Raw genomic sequence first — 17664 nt, 5'->3', positions numbered from 1 at the left:
AGCGTCACACGTATATATATATATATATATATATATATATATATATATATATATATATATATATATATATATATATATATATATATATATATATATATATATATGTATATGTATATATATATATATATATATATATATATATATATATATATATATATATATATATATATATATATATATATATATATGTATGTATATATATATATATATATATATATATATATATATATATATATATATATATATACACATATATATATATATATATATATATATATATATATATATATATATATATATATATATATATATATATATATATATATATATATATATATATATATATATATATATATATATATATATATATTTCTATATCAAGGAAATGAATTAATGTCAGAAACCAAAGTGAATAATTTTGTGTGTAGAATTTAGTTAGCTCCGGTCTGGTAAACCCCCTTACGAGGATGCACTGATGGGAGAGAATAAGACCATCACCATTCTCTCTCTCTCAGCTCTATCTGTAACCATCCGACCCGATCCCTTAACCTCCCTTACATAAAAATCAACAGAAATAAAACAGAGGTCATCGGGATAACTAACCAGGCCATGTAGAAGACAAACAAAAAATCACATATATGGGAAGCGTGATCAACAAGGATGGTGGAGTAACCTGTAACCCCGAACCCACATTTTTGCTCACATACAAGTAAACAATTCATAAAATGTTTTTGTTCATCGGAATCAAATAAAAATGGAACTAAATACACATCACTATGTTACTAATAAGACGTATTAAGACTTCAACATTTTAGTTCTTGAATGTTAATCGTGCACATAAATATGTTACTAGACTCTAGATAAAAGTAGATCTAGATCTAGATCTAGTAACAACTGCCATTTCCAAGACTATGGCATTTTTTACAATCGTTTTATCTGGCAATAAGAAAACTGAGAAATACACACGTTAGTAACCTAGACAAGAGATAAAAGTCAAGATCTAGAAATCTAGGTTAAGCTATGCCGTCCTATGCCTATTTCCGCACGACTTCAGTACTTCTTCATGCATTGGATTTTATTTTTTAAAAATACATTGATTCTAGACTCTAGATATAGATCTAAAAATCTAGTCTAGATTTAGACTATTACCCTTTGGTTGAAAATAGATCTAGCTTACTTGGACACTAACACTCAACAGGAACAGGTCTAGAGAAGATCCTGTGTGTTCACACTGTGTACTACTACTACTCACATGTACTGTACTGTTGTTTTCATTGAAAATTTGAAAACGTAATATTTTTATAATGATATGAGCTTACCACCTTGTGGTAAGTCGGAGAATTTTTTTTTCTAGATCTAGATCTAGGTAGTAGTACTAGATTTCACTAGATTCTAGATACACTGTAAAACTAAAAATAAAAAGACTAAAATCTAAAAGACTAAAAGAAAGATCAAGGTCATTTTTAAGACAGACTTAGAATCTAGTACTAGTAGGTCTAGTAGATTCAGCAGTAGCGTAGCAGGGGGGGGGGGGAGACACATGTCCCCAGGCTCCGACCTTAGGGGGTGCCAAAATGGGTTGGAAAAATAAATTGAAAGGTTGAGGGGGGTGCAAATTGAAAGTTTGAGGGGGGTGCAAATCGAAAAGTTTGTCCCCGGGATCCGAGAAGGGTCGCTACGCCTCTGAGATTCAGTCACTATTATTAGGCCTAATTGAATTTATTTAGCCTGAAATTTACCACTTCTTTTCTTTGTTAAAAGACTTTGTAATACAAACAAAAAAGTGTAGACTTATTAATATTATAGAAGTATTTTAGTAAGACATTACTCAGATTACTGTTATAAAAATCAAAACAAAAAGGGGTTACTGTCAGTGTGTTAGACTTAGACTCCCTCACTTAGACAGACACTGTTAGTAGTAGTAGGCTGAGGTGTGACATGGGGGGGGGGGCTTTTTGTTACTATTGGGAGTGGGTAAAGAAATAAAAAATGTGATGTTGTTTATGGATAAAGCTATATTAAAAACCATTCATTTCTTTATGGGTCTGTGTGCCTATTTACTATTTAATAAACAAGTAGGCCCCTACAATTTAATCATTCTATAAACTTTGATATTATAAATTCTGTTTAGTTTTCTAAATGATAATTTTTTTCCCCTCAGGTTTAATTATGGATAAGCTTTTAGGATTCATGCGAAGAAATCTGGTGCTTTTGACATGTGGTAGTATATTTGTTACAGCACACTATTTGTGGTATCAAATACAGTACGATACTAACTTCATACCAACAAACTTACAGAAAGAAAATATAAAATTTGGACCTATGAACATTCCTCTAAAGTCTGGACCTACCAATTTAAAGGAAGAACCCCAGAAGAAAGATTAAATCCTTATAGTAGGAAGTTCTATTAAAATGGATAATACAAAAAAGACGTAAGAAGTTCTGATTTTTACAAATTATTTTTGCTATAATTTCAAGTTTTCATTTTTCATTTAGTTTAAAAATGGCAATATAAATTTTAAAAACAAACAGGTGATGAAATTCTTTTTCTGTAGAACTTTGTATCTTGTTGAGATTTTAATTGTCAAAATGTTCTCCATTACAGAATGCTTAGTAGTTTGTCAAGGTGGACCCACAATAACAAACTTTTGTCATTTTTGGTAATATTAAGTGGTGCTAGCTTGATAGGTTTGTTGTTACCAAAAGACGTTACTCCTACTGCAAACGAACGTGCCAAATGGCGAACTGAGAAATTGAGTGTAAACTCTAAATAATCTAATTTTTTTGGTATAAGTGGTTTGGAGTAAAAACATTTCTTTCGAATTAATTGTTATATATTTGCTTTCATCAGTGGTGTCAACTTAAGTTTTTGAAAGGTTTTTAAAATTTCCTAATAATGATTGCAATAAAACTGTATTCTAATTTCTAATGATACTTGATTTTATTGTGAATAAAATTTGTGATTCAGCAATTTCAATTTGCTATGTTTTTTTAATTATTTTCCTATCCTCATCCTCGAAATAAATTTTTGGTTCAAAGTTTTTAGTGATAATGTCTCGTTTGGAACAGTCTAAGAGTTCGGATGTGGTTGCATATAATGCTGGTTCACCCACATCTTTGAAATCTTTCTCAGACTTTTTAAAGCTACTCAGTTCATGTGTTGGTCCAGGTGGTAAAATACACATGTTGCGTAACAAATGTGGTGGTAGTGTAACCTTCACATCTTCTAGTGGCAGGATCCTGTCAGGCATGTCCTTATCCCGACCAGAATTAAAACTTGTTGAAACAGCAGTCCAAGCACATGTAAAACAACATGGTGACTGCGGACTTTTCATGGCTTATATGTGTCTTCATTTAGTTTACACTTCTAACTCTCTGCATTTTAATCGCCACTCACTTGTTAATTTGTTTGAATTATTTGTGAAGGATATATTAGATTATTTGAATGGTGCTGGGTGTCAGCTTTGTGTGAAAGCAGATTTCTCTGACTTGAAAGTTTTATTGGCTTATGTGAGAAGCATCATAACATCAAAAGCCCTTCTAAGATCAGCTGATCATGTTTCTGATACACTTAGTCAATTAATTTTACAAGCCTTTGTTGAATCCATTCCTGATTTGCCAGATGAAAACAAAGTAAGATTTTCAGATGGGATTAATGTTCTTTGCTTTGAAAATAGACATTTGAAAGAGAGTAGATTGGAGAAAGGTTTACTGTTAGAATACCCTGAGTTTTCTGCACTTCATGGTGTCAAAGAAGTCAAACTCAAAACAGTTTCACTTGGGATAGAAGGTGACTTTGTCATTCAAGTGGCTCTATTTATATGTTCTTTGTCTGGTGATGCTGAAGAAGTGACAGATGCTACTTTTGAAATATACAGCAATGCAGTTGAGAAAGTGGATAAGTCTGTGGTGCTAAAGATTGCTGAAATGGTGAACAGGCTAGAGAATCTGAATGTTGGCTTGGTTCTGTGTCAGAAAGTCATTCACCCGAACCTGAAAGGAATCCTGAAAGCTAAGGATATTATGTACGTTGAAAGGATAGGATCACAAATGATACCTTATCTCCAGGATCTTACTGGTAAACTTTTGTTTTTTTTAAAAGAAATTTACTGAAATATTACAAGGTAATTTACCAAAACACCTTCAGTGGGTCATATTTTGTAGAAAAATGTTTTATGCTAAAATGTACATGTGGTTGTTCCTTGCTAACATCTTTAGATTATTGATCTTAAAAAAATCTCCCTTGCACATTTTTTTACGCACAGTTTTCAAATTGCACATGGTTCTGATCACTAGATAGGAATCATCATTTTATAAAGTCCACTTAGAGTGGGGAATGGGCGTCTGGACACTTGTAGGGGGAGGGTTGAGTACTAATATATGCATAAATTTTTTTAACAAAAAAACTTGTAACCTATGTATAAAATAAATGTGGGGGTCTAAAATTCCAAATTTTATAAATAAATGACTCCATAGATTAAAAAATATGGCGTTTACAAATTAGAAAGATCTTTAAATGCAATAATATGAATTTTTGTTCACATAGGTGCAAAACAGATTTGTTCTGTGGTTCTTACACAAGATTTAAGTGACAAGTTAGGTTGGGTGAGGTCTGTGGATCATGTGGTTGAAAGCAGTAAAAGCTATCTCCGTCTGTCAAAGCCTTCATCGCCTGTTGTCACGCTAATTATGTGTGATCTCTGGGAATCCAGATTGTCAGAAATGAAGGTTAATGCTTTTTAACTTCAAGTTCATTGCTGCTATTTTTGTTCTGTTTGTATATTTTGTTTTGTCATGTGCACTCGTATTTTAAATTATATCTGTGCAAATGTAAGTTACAGAAACTCTCCATTGAGATCTTACAGTATGCACAATTTTAATATCCATACTCTTTTTTACTCTTACTGCATTAGCTTCACAGCTTTTGTTATTGTGGAAGTACACTTATAAACTGGTTTCAGTTCCGCAAGTCTTACTGATCTTTGGGGGGAAAATTTACTTTCATCGCTAATATGTTAGAGTTAACTTATAGTCATGTTGGCAAGATGTGCTTGTTTTTCCATTTAATTTAAGTGCTAAGGAACCTTAAATGCTGCTATTAGTATTATTAGTAGTATATACTAGTAGTATATTAGTACTGTTAACTTTTTTCCTCAGGTCTGTATAAAAACTGTATTTCATGGGCTACATTCTCTGTGTAAGGAACCAAAACTTCTACCTGGAGGAGGCTGTTGGCAAACTCATTGCTCTTATTTTCTCAGGGGACAGGTAATCTTAGTGCTTGTAGTACCTGTCCATGTTTGAAAGTTAATTTAACACTTCGAAAAATGTTTTAATATTTAAATATTAGTGCTTGTAGTACCTGTCCATGTTTAAAAGTAACAGTTTTACTTTCGTTTATGCAGGTTTTAGGGAAAATGGATCATCTGGTGAAGGAAAGACACTACTCTGAGTCACAGGTCCTGTCAGCTTTACAAACATTTAGATCAAGTTTCCACCATTGGGCCACTTCCCTGGGTGGTGGATCACTGAATGTGGTCGTTGACCCAACATCTTTTCACTGCTGGAGGCTAGATAATTCTAAATTAGCTTTTTGTTGTTGTGGGATGAAATCCAGCCCCCGTGAATGTCTAGAAACTTTTGATTTCATCTACCCTTTTGAGCAACCATCTAGTGTTGCTAGCCACACTAGAAGCACAGTGAGTGTGGTTGATAACCCTGCACATCCACATCTGGTTCTTGACAGTTTTGTGGCAGCTACACAAGCTCTGCAGAAAGGTATTTTTTCCGCTAATTTGCTCTTATCGCTGGGTCAGTTTGTTGTGAATAAAAATTAAACTTGGTGATAGGAAGCTTTTCAAAAAAAACTTTTATGCTTATTTCTATTTCATTAAATAAATAAAAAATGACTTGTCTGTAATACATTTTTTTTCAAAGTATAAGCTAGTCTGCTCAACCTCAAATTAAATTAATATTTAAAAAAAAGGAAATTTCCCTTTTCGAAACTCATGGTCCATGGGGCAAGTGAAGAAGAGTTCACCTGTTTCTGTGACCGTGGCATATGAAGGGATTGTGTGATCAACATTATGCCCAGCTGCCTTTACTTTTTTAACGTAAGTTAGGTACCCATTAGGGTAGGGTGGACACAGGGACGTTCTTCTTACTTGAAGTTATTGAACCAGCTTTTGAACTCGAGACTTAATACAATAGCCCAATGAAATAAATTATGCTGAAAAAAGTTTTTGAATAATGGCTAACAGAGGTGCAGTTGATCAGATGACCTATGTTTACTCAAAATGAATTTTCTTTGATATATAAATGGAAATCTTTTTAAAATATCAAATTTTTTAAAAAGGCATCCAGAAATTGTTAATAATAAATAGCATTGTTGCAAGGTAAATATTTTTTAATTAAAAATTTGAAAAAGTTTATTTAGAATTATTGTTATTTGAATGACTAACAAGGTGATCTTTCAATTTTCTCTTTTTATTCTATCAAATAAAAATGAATGTAGTTGTCTACATAAAAACAGACATTATCAGCTGTTATTTGTAGATACCGTTTTAAAGCTTAAGCAAGCACACATCTTCAAATAAAGGACATTTCAAGAATTAGTTCAACTTTTGAAGATTTCTTGGCTCAGTAAGACACCCAGCTATTGTGAAAACCTGGCTAAATTAGGAGAAATAAGACATTTTCTTGTGATGACCAAAATGTGACTTAAGTAGGAGGAAAATGGATGTCACTTCATCTATTGGATACCTGATGAGAAATCATCCAAAATTAGTTGTTTGGGATATTGTTTGGTAAAAATTGACATGATTTTTAGTAGCTAAACATTAATTTAATATTTTAATGATCATAATTTAAACTGGTACATTGTTTGGGTTAGAAAGATTTAATGATAAATAGGCATAGAGGAAAACTATTTTTGACAAAGTTAAACAATCCATCATGTATATTGAAACAGTAGGCTATTAAAAAGAACAAAACTAAGATTTACAGACAAAACTAGATATCCAAATTTAAGATATGCTAACAAGACATCCAAACAAAAAAAAAGTAAGATTTACAGACAAATCAAGAAATAGAATGGAAAAAATATAAGATTTACAGACTAAACGAGATATACAAACTAAAAATGTAAGATGTACAGACACTGGCTCTACTGTTTTATAAAGGATTGGAATTTTTTCTTCATATTTTAGAAGTATATCATTATTATCATCTGTCTTTTTTTCACACTGGAAATAGCTTCCATAATATTTACAAATAAATTCTCATCATAAATGTATTGTTCTAATATTAAAAGAAGCCCACATTTAACTAAGTATTGTAATTATAACCCTTGAGTAAAATTCCATTAAAGATAAATATAGTCATAAGTTCATGAGAAGACAATACTTTATTGATAAGTATATACAGACTTTGGCTTGACAGAGGCTTGGCTCCATCAAGGTATTTTTCTACTCCACTGGCTTCTGAGAATATCACATAAAGCTTTTTCATCTTGAATCTCAATCATTTTAAAACTGTAAATATTTGAAAATATAAACTTGATTATCATTATAAACATTTGAAGAAAAAAATATTAAACATACATTTAAAAAAAATTATTACACTTAACTCATCAAATGAAGTTTATAAACTTACATCAAAAGCTATTACTTGTTGTATAAACATTTGTTTTAAAAAATAAGTGTTACAATTTCTTGTATAAAGTAAAAAGAAAACACTATCTTTGACAAACCACCAAATACATACAAAATTTATAACACTCAACAATCTACTAAACAGCACGTTTTTAAAAAAAAATAAAAAATATGTTCCACAATGGAAGTATTTTGAAAGTTTAGTAGCGTCTATTTAGTGCAACTAGTTACATCTCTACTAAGTCAAACTTCATGGCTTTTGGTTTTTTTTTTTTCAAAGAAGCTTAAACAGGCAACATGAAAACATGATTGAGGATGGTCAGTGAGATCACACAACCTGGCATTGGTCATGTGACCAAGCCATCACAATGGAAGTGGTTCATGAAACATGGTATGAGATGGGGTCATGTGTATTTACTGCAAATTCTCTCAAGGATGTTGGACATGGTGAGATCAGCATCTTCTGTGCACTGGATTTCTGCGTGTATGCCTCGCATCTTGTTGCGGAGAGCCTGCTTGCTGCTGGTGTAAATCATTTTCTGTTTGATGGTTGCAGTGTCAGGGCTCCTGCAGACCGAGATGATTCGTTATAGTTACAGGATTTCTCGATTGATCAACCTTCACAATGTTCACAAAAAAAAAAATGCGCCATAATGAAATGGAATTATGGACTCCCTCTATCACCACCATCCACTTGAGATGAAACCCCCCACCCCTAGATGTGGACATCCCCTTCAGATGAAAGAAAGCATTTCACCCCATCTCACAAGGTGTGGACATCTACTAGTACTACTACGATTAATACCCCTCTCAAACTTTCTCACAATATACAGTCAGTATAACATGTAGTGCCTATTAATACCATTATGTATGTATATATACCTTGCAAAGCTAATAATTGATTTGGTTTTTATTATTTTGGGAATGTCAGGTCTTCTGAAAGGGTTCTCTAATACATGTATATTGAATAAAACAAATTTAAATTTTGTTTTATAGCGATAACTTCCGACAAGCTTTAAATGCACTGAAAATAAGAAAATAAAACTAATCTGCTTTCTTTCATAAAAGCTTTGGTTGCTGAAGTATGAAAATTATCCGATGAGCGACCAAAGCTATAAATAATGAAAGAATGTAGATTCGTTTTACTTTTATTTTCTTATTTTTACTCTTTAGTGCATTTAAAAGTTTGTCACTATTAAAAAAATTGTATTTGTTTTATTTTCTACTTTTTAGTGATTCATAGCTTATGAAGTCGGCACGACTAAAAATATTTACTCTAAAACACCATCAGTAGATCACGATTAACTGTCCGTGAAACGAAAGCAGACTTCCATGACCACAATTTACAGACGACAGCAAGTTCTTAATTATTTTTTTTTACCTCCCCTTAGCTTCAAATCGTTGAAAAAAACATCTGTCCCTTAGGCCTATTGCTATTAATACTATTATTACTACTAGATGAACTGTCTCCGCGATTGTAAACATTCGGCGTGAACCACAGCTCATCAGAAGTCGGTTTGATAGCGTCTAGCTTGTTATCTCCCTTTCTGCTATTGAATATAGTAATCTATCGAGTGATTTGATTTTGTTGACTTCCCTTAGTGCCGAAACTTTAATTAATTTTTAATGACTAATTAATTTTTAATGACTAATTAATTTAAACATCTAGATAGACTTTTATTGTCGTAGAAGTGGAACGTATCAGGAAAGTTTGAACCAATTCGCTGTATTAGTAGTGGGTCAATATTGAGTTACAAGATTTGCTACAAACAAACAGACGTTGCGAACTAAATAAAAGTTAAAAGCTTGTAAAAAAGACCATGATTCTTTGGGATATTGATTCGCTTCATTCCGTTTTCTACTAATAAAGAACAAATAAAGTTTTGAAAAGATAAAATTGCAGTTAATACTAATACTAATAATGTCCTGTGTAGTTATTTCATCAACAAGAGGTAATTGGGATATAACAATCTTCTTAAGGAAAATAAGTCTTAATTTTGGTCAGTAATTGGAAAGCAAACACTACCATAAAAAGAATGCCAGCCTTTCCTGTGGAATATCATTGTGCATAAATCGTACATCAAATACTGCATATCGGCACTGTCTTTTGGCTTCTGCTTGTTTCAGTTTCTCGACAAAATCTGAGTATGTTTTATCTGAAAGTTGTACATCACTTGTCAGATGAACAATTCTAAATTAAAATGTTAACCATAACTATATAAACTATTTACATTGCGAATTACAAATAAAAGTATGTATTTAATTGCATAATAATAATACAATATCATTTAAAAAGGAAGGTATAGTATTATAATATAATATGTGTATCATGAATTCCACTTTCTTTATAATAAGGGGCAGTCAATAAATTATGTCACATTTTCTAAGCTAAGGGTGATCCATTTATGACGTCCACATTTTTTTGGGGATTTTGTACCCCCCCCCCCCCCCCCGGTCCACAAAAATCCACTTAATTCCCTTTTAAAAGTCCATACGTACGCGCAGTAGCGTAGCGAGAGGGGGGGGGGGGGCGGGGGGGGACATATGTCCCCGGGCGCCGACCTTAGGGGGGGCGCCAAATTGAAAGTTTGAGGGGGGGTGCAAATCGAAAGTTTGAGGGGGGGGGGGGGGTGCAAACCGAAAATTTGCTCCCAAGGGGGCGCCAAATTGAAAGTATGTCCCCGGGCGCCGGGAAGGATCGCTACGCCTCTGCGTACGCGTTCGCAAAAGTCAATTTTATATATGACGTGTGTCATCGTCCCTCCCCCCCCCCCCCGTGTGGACGTCATATATGGATGACCCCACCACACCCCCCCCCCCCCCCCCGGTTACTTCGAGTTGTCACAAAAAGCTAGACCCGACCCCGTAAATGGCTTCACGAGACCCTACCACCCCCTTCAAACTAGGCCTAACCCCCATATTTGTAACATTTAAATCCATACCATGGCCAGCTTTCTCCTCCACAATGATTGTTTTCAGATCCTCGCTCACACGGTAGATGATGTACAGCCACCTGTGGCCCATTTTGATTTCATCATACACTCGCATGCACTCGTCTGCTACTGCCACGCCCGACGCCTGCCAAAAGAAAATAATAATACACCTAATGATATAGGCTAACCCAGTCAACGTTATAACCCAAACAAATGTGCACTAAGTGTTTATGGAGCGCACCGCAGCAAAAGAAATTACTTTATAACCGACTATGTGTTTGAATACATGTGTACTAGAACTATAATGATGTCTAGAACCCCTATTGGGCCCTCCCCCACATAGGCCTAGCCCCAGTGTTGCTCTAGTCTAATTTATCGGCGTTCTGGTACCTCTACACACACAACTAATCTTGGTCGGATACAAACCATCGCTTTGGTGTTCCGACAAAACGGACCCAACAAATAGGCTCTAACTCTAACCAAAAAACTTCGGCCATCATTTGGTTCGGGACGCAGAGTTTCTTCCAGACTTTTTCTCGGGGTGGGGGGCGGGGACGGGGACACACTGTTTAAAGTATATACTTTCTATATACATCTCCATTTCGTTGGATGAAATACTGGTCCTCTCAGTCCAGAGAACCGACATTTTGAAAGGTATGGAGAGTTTAATTATTTTATATGGAACTTCAGTAGACCTAAAGATATTTCTTTTTTTTAATTTTAGTTATCTAAAAATGCCTTATCTCTAATATTATATTTTCTGAATTAGAGCCCATACTTCTTCAATAGTTAACCCGCTGAGTATGATTGAAGAAAATAAGCAAATTATTTAGGCTATCGATGCAATTTTCTATTGAGGCTATGCAGGTAGGCGGAGGGGTGGGTGTAAAAGGAAGCTTCTTTGTGTTTTTCTACCGACAATAAACGCCAATAAAAGTTTTCAGGCAGTCGGCACTCTCATCTTAATTAAAGCTGATTGAACTAAACTTTCACCAAGCTACAAGCTGTTGATAATTTTATAAGAACAAAAGTGGATTAAAATAAAAGGCCTTTCACAAATCGTTTGGGGAAAAAAAGAGAGAAAAAAAACTTTATCTAATATTCATTCTTTAAAAACTTGTTTTTTATGAAGGTTTTTATACGTGTTTTATGTTCGTCTATTATTAATCTAGACAAAAATGTGATTTTAAAAAAAAGTTAGAAAAGGTGGGTTATTTCCCCTTCACCCTAGACTATTCACGTTCGTTCAAACGAATAGAGTCCTTTCATATGACGTCACGTCCGTTCGTGATACCTACGCCCGCCGCCACAGTGGTGTACATCAGACGTAAACACAATCAGCTGTTCGCCAGCGCTGGACGTGTTCACCAGCGCTGGACGCGTTCACTGTGTGCAAAGAATCGCGCCCGCGGAAAGGGAAAAATACGTTAAAAAACTTGAACTCTTAGGAATTGAAGATCCTTATACTGTTATTGACAGTTTCGTATAAATAAATATGTGGACAAAATTTCTAAATAAAAATACTGTTAGTAATACTGTTTGCGTTTAGAGTTAAAGTAGCCGAATCTGATCAAATGCAGTTCTCGATACTTTGTTTCAGGTAAGGACAGTAAAATAATAAACTTCATTTTAATTATAAAAGATAACTATTAATAAAATAAATATGCTCGACCTTCACAAATACTAATAGTAAAAGACAAAGTCAAAAGTAATAATAAGAATAATAAGATCTAATAGTAGGCCTAATACCTGGCTCCGCTGGGTAGACATAGAATCTAGAATCTACTTCTTTCTTAAATTTAATTACTTTAGATCTACATTCGATTCAAAATACACCCATAATAAATCAAAAGTAGTCATAATAGGCCTAATAAAGCATTTAATTGTCTCTAAGATCTAAAATCTCGCTCTATTATCTAATCATTTTTTTTAGCAAACGAAATTTTCTGAAATTGAAATAGATTGTATGACTAGACTTAGATCTAGAATCTGCTACTTAAATTAAATTGTAAAAACTTTATACAAGTATGTAGTTGATATTATTGTAGTAGAAGGCTTTAATAAATTACTAAGGCCTACCTACTTTGTTGTCTTTTTACAGCAATATGTATCTGATACTGGACTGAGTTTAATTAAATTCAAATTCATATCTAGTAATTGGTCTACTAAGTTTTTGTAGCCTAGTAGTACAATCTAGATCATACCAGCCAACAACAAATAACCACATTATTATTATTTGGTTAATGATTAGGCTAATTTTTTTTTAAATCCACTGTTTATAAAAGAAACAAATCAAGCTAGAAACATTATAAGTGAGATGGTTTAGAATAATAACAATGGACCCAGTCTACAATTGATACAATTGCAGGTCTACATAGGGCCTACAGTCTAGTAGTTTACAGTAGGCACCTAGTGTGTAGCTAGTATACTAGTGTGTAGCTGTCCAGAGTTAAGATTCTTAATGCCTTAATGCTTTCCCCTGATAAGCCATGTGTGCTATAAATGACATAACATGACACCGAGGTGAGAAGTGTTGAGGGGAGAGCAGTGGGACTTTCCCCTTTGTTCTCCCTGCTGGGCCCTGAGGGTCAAAATTATATAAGAAATACTATCTCTGTGGGGATGGGTATCACGGAGGTGAGACATTTTCAGGGGAGGGCAGGGCAGACTCCACTTAGGTTTTATTGTGGGCTAGATACAGGTGGGGGCAGCCATCATGAGGGTTGAATGTCAGTATTAATGTGTCTGATTACTTCCCTGCTGGATTATAAGGGTCTTAAATTGTATAACATGCTACCCAGATTGGTTATTACCCATGGATTATATTAGCCGTTGTAGTGTGGGTTTTGTAGGAGTTAAGTGGTCTCACGTTTGCTACAGTAGATAACCTATAATATATTACTGCATTTGATCAGCTTCGTCTACTTAAACTCTAAACGCAAACGGTATTACTAACAGTATTTTTATTTAGAAATTTCGGCCACATATTTATATTATCCACGAAACTGTCAATAACAGTATAAGGATCTTCAATTCCTAAGAGTTCAAGTTTTTTAACGTATTTTTCCCTTTCCGCGGGCGCGATTCTTTACACACAGTGAACGCGTCCAGCGCTGGTGAACACGTCCAGCGCTGGCGAACAGCTGATTGTGTTTACGTCTGATGTACACCACTGTGGCGGCGGGCGTAGGTATCACGTGATTTAGGTCACGTGTTTGCAAGGACTCTATTCCAGTAGCATTGCCCCACATAACGCTAAATATAGGCCACTTCTCTCCCTTCTGTGTGCGTTTTAATAGGGCTGTATTTTTTTTAACCTCCAGAATACGCGAATAAAATGGTGCTGTATTTAACCTTCGACCTATTACTTTAACTTAAGGAGCATTTAGAGTCAACCATTAGTTATTTTTAATAAATAAAGGAATAGCTACCGTTTGCCTATTTTATTAGAGGTATTTGGCATTAGAAGCTACATATAGGGGATATATATATATATATATATATATATATATATATATATATATATATATATATATATATATATATATATATATATATATATATATATATATATATAAATAAATAAATATATATATATATATATATATATATATATATATATATATATATATATATATATGTATATATATACCACTTTCTCATTATACTCACTATAATTAAATGATTCACCACTACCCTACCCAGACGTACACGATCCTCTATAGTAAGTGGGAGTGGACTGATATATTAGGTCACGTTATGGAGTAAAGATTGCAATATATATAGATTACAATGTTTACTCCATAACGTGGGAGTGGACTGACACATTACAGTGTTTAATCCATTACCAACCCTGTCATTTTAAGTTGCACGGCCATGGTCTCAAAACTCAGAGACAAAAAAAAAAAAACGGCATATGTAGGAAGAATATATTAACATACTTTTTCAACTTGACAGCAGATAAATTGATATTGGCCTATATCTCTTCATTTAGCTAAAACGTGGTCATATTTCCAACACCATTTCTAATCAAGTAAACAAACTAGAAGAATCCTATGACGCCCTCTCATGCATGTACTTCATTTGATTTCCTTTATTCACACAATAAACTAATGCATTACGTGAATACAGTTAAAATGTCACACAATGCTATACAGAACCTGAGTTTTTATAGTCACGGACACAGGTCAGATGGTGCCACACACCTGTAGTAGACACAGGTCAGATGGTGCCACACACCTGTAGTAGACACAGGTCAGATGGTGCCACACACCTGTAGTAGACACAGGTCAGATGGTATCACTCACCACAGGTCAGATGGTACCACTCACCTGTAGCGGACACAGGTCAGATGGTACCACACACAACAGGCCAGATGGTATCACACACAACAGGCCAGATGGTACCACTCACCTGTAGAGGACACAGGTCAGATGGTACCACTCACCTGTAGAGGACACAGGTCAGATGGTACCACTCACCTGTAGCGGACACAGGTCAGATGGTACCACTCACCTGTAGCGGACACAGGTCAGATGGTATCACACACCACAGGCCAGATGGTAACACACACCACAGGTCAGATGGTACCACTCACCTGTAGCGGACACAGGTCAGATGGTACCACACACCACAGGCCAGATGGTACCACACACCACAGGTCAGATGGTACCACTCACCTGTAGCGGACACAGGTCAGATGGTACCACACACCACAGGCCAGATGGTACCACACACCACAGGTCAGATGGTACCACTCACCTGTAGCGGACACAGGTCAGATGGTACCACACACCACAGGCCAGATGGTACCACTTACCACATGTCAGATGGTACCACTCACCACATGTCAGATGGTACCACTCACCACAGGTCAGATGGTACCACACACCACAGGTCAGATGGTACCACACACCACAGGTCAGATGGTACCACACACCTGTAGTGGACACAGGTCAGATGGTACCACACACCACAGGCCAGATGATACCACTCACCACAGGCCAGATGATACCACTCACCACAGGCCAGATGGTACCACTCACCACAGGCCAGATGGTACCACTCACCACAGGTCAGATGGTATCACTCACCACAGGTCAGATGGTATCACTCACCACAGGTCAGATGGTACCACACACCACAGGTCAGATGGTACCACACACCACAGGTCAGATGGTACCACTCGCCTGTAATGGACACAGGTCAGATGGTACCACACACCTGTAGTGGACACAGGTCAGATGGTACCACACACCACAGGTCAGATTGTACCACTCACCTGTAGTGGACACAGGTCAGATGGTACCACATACCACAGGTCAGATGGTACCACACACCTGTAGTGGACACAGGTCAGATGGTACCACACACCACAGGCCAGATGGTACCACACACCACAGGTCAGATGGTACCACACACCTGTAGTGGACACAGGTCAGATGGTACCACACACCACAGGCCAGATGGTACCACACACCACAGGTCAGATGGTACCACTCGCCTGTAATGGACACAGGTCAGATGGTATCACTCACCACAGGTCAGATGGTATCACTCACCTGTAGCGGACACAGGTCAGATGGTACCACACACCACAGGTCAGATGGTACCACTCACCTGTAGCGGTCACAGGTCAGATGGTACCACACACCACAGGCCAGATGGTACCACACACCACAGGTCAGATGGTACCACACACCTGTAGTGGACACAGGTCAGATGGTACCACACACCACAGGCCAGATGGTACCACACACCACAGGTCAGATGGTACCACTCACCACAGGTCAGATGGTACCACACACCACAGGTCAGATGGTACCACACACCACAGGTCAGATGGTACCACTCACCACAGGTCAGATGGTACCACACACCACAGGTCAGATGGTATCACTCACCACAGGTCAGATGGTACCACTCGCCTGTAATGGACACAGGTCAGATGGTACCACTCACCACAGGTCAGATGGTACCACACACCACAGGCCAGATGGTACCACACACCACAGGTCAGATGGTATCACTCACCACAGGTCAGATGGTACCACTCGCCTGTAATGGACACAGGTCAGATGGTACCACTCACCACAGGTCAGATGGTACCACTCACCACAGGTCAGATGGTACCACACACCACAGGTCAGATGGTACCACTCACCACAGGTCAGATGGTACCACACACCACAGGTCAGATGGTATCACTCACCACAGGTCAGATGGTACCACTCGCCTGTAATGGACACAGGTCAGATGGTACCACTCACCACAGGTCAGATGGTACCACACACCACAGGCCAGATGGTACCACACACCACAGGTCAGATGGTATCACTCACCACAGGTCAGATGGTACCACTCGCCTGTAATGGACACAGGTCAGATGGTACCACTCACCACAGGTCAGATGGTACCACTCACCACAGGTCAGATGGTACCACACACCACAGGTCAGATGGTATCACTCACCTGTAATGGACACAGGTCAGATGGCACCTCTCACCTGTAGCGGAACCTGATCTGATTGCATCAGTCATCCGTAACAGTTCTAGATTTACTCAACAAATCTCTCCGAAATTCATTCAGTCGTTTAAAAACATTTTATGGGAGATAGGCCTACTAGACACGGATAAGTAAGCTATCTAGTCTAGTGAACAAATAAAAAAAAAAATAGAATACTGCCATTCAATACTGTGAATTGTACTCTTAGCTACTTAACCCTATTGTAAAATGTATAACGTACAGCTGTTCTGGCATGTACTGTATGGCTTTAAATGCGCATCCGATATCTCTGACAATAACAAATCGATTTTATCTATTGAGAAAAAGAATGGATGTTGATGAAGTTGTCCCTCGACAGTGTGGTCACACAGTGTGAGGAGATGAAGGGAAGATGGTCGAAACGATGGATGGACTTACCATGTTGACTGTTGGACTGTGAGATGTGTACAAGCTTCACCATGAAGAGCCCCCGCATTCCAGCCGTGTGAGCAATCCACGTCACGACCTTTCCTTTTTCACTCACACTGTTACCTGCTGCAGTGTGTGGGGGGGGGGGGAGGGGGGGGGAGGGGGGG

The 17664-nt window shown here is 36.7% G+C and overlaps 2 protein-coding genes across 11 annotated transcripts in view; one reads left to right on the top strand and one right to left on the bottom strand.

Moving 5' to 3' along the window:
- LOC131946296 (molecular chaperone MKKS) overlaps positions 1–6485 on the top strand; it is a 38958-nt gene extending 32473 nt beyond the window's left edge. For 3 of the 9 annotated variants that reach the window (XM_059307049.1, XM_059307006.1, XM_059307031.1), the window contains exons 2-6: positions 2162–2432; positions 2606–4078; positions 4547–4728; positions 5158–5268; positions 5406–6485. In XM_059307049.1, the coding sequence (XP_059163032.1) occupies positions 3052–4078; positions 4547–4728; positions 5158–5268; positions 5406–5837 (1752 nt within the window). In that variant the 5' untranslated portion in view covers positions 2162–2432; positions 2606–3051 and the 3' untranslated portion in view covers positions 5838–6485. The other 6 variants (XM_059307019.1, XM_059307023.1, XM_059307014.1 and 3 more) reach the window with 6 other exon arrangements.
- A 901-nt stretch (positions 6486–7386) lies between these two features.
- On the bottom strand, positions 7387–17618 carry LOC131946416 (actophorin). 2 transcript variants are annotated; one of them, XM_059307176.1, is made up of 5 exons: positions 17507–17618; positions 10595–10730; positions 9679–9808; positions 8071–8219; positions 7387–7532 (listed from the first exon to the last, which is right to left on the bottom strand). In XM_059307176.1, exons 1-5 carry the CDS (start codon positions 17507–17509, stop codon positions 7522–7524), a joined length of 429 nt encoding a protein of 142 aa, XP_059163159.1. In that variant the 5' UTR covers positions 17510–17618; the 3' UTR covers positions 7387–7521. The 2 variants fall into 2 exon arrangements, with proteins under 2 accessions (XP_059163159.1, XP_059163150.1); XM_059307167.1 differs by lacking the exon at positions 7387–7532 and having other exon boundaries at positions 7811–8219.
- Between the last annotated feature and the right edge of the window lie 46 nt (positions 17619–17664).

Source organism: Physella acuta, unplaced genomic scaffold (assembly GCF_028476545.2).
Source record: "Physella acuta isolate Inbredline_101_S28 unplaced genomic scaffold, ASM2847654v3 ptg000051l, whole genome shotgun sequence".
Lineage (NCBI taxonomy): Eukaryota > Metazoa > Mollusca > Gastropoda > Physidae > Physella > Physella acuta.
The sequence above is the reverse complement of the archived record's forward strand: the minus strand, read 5'-3'. Positions and strand labels throughout refer to the sequence as shown.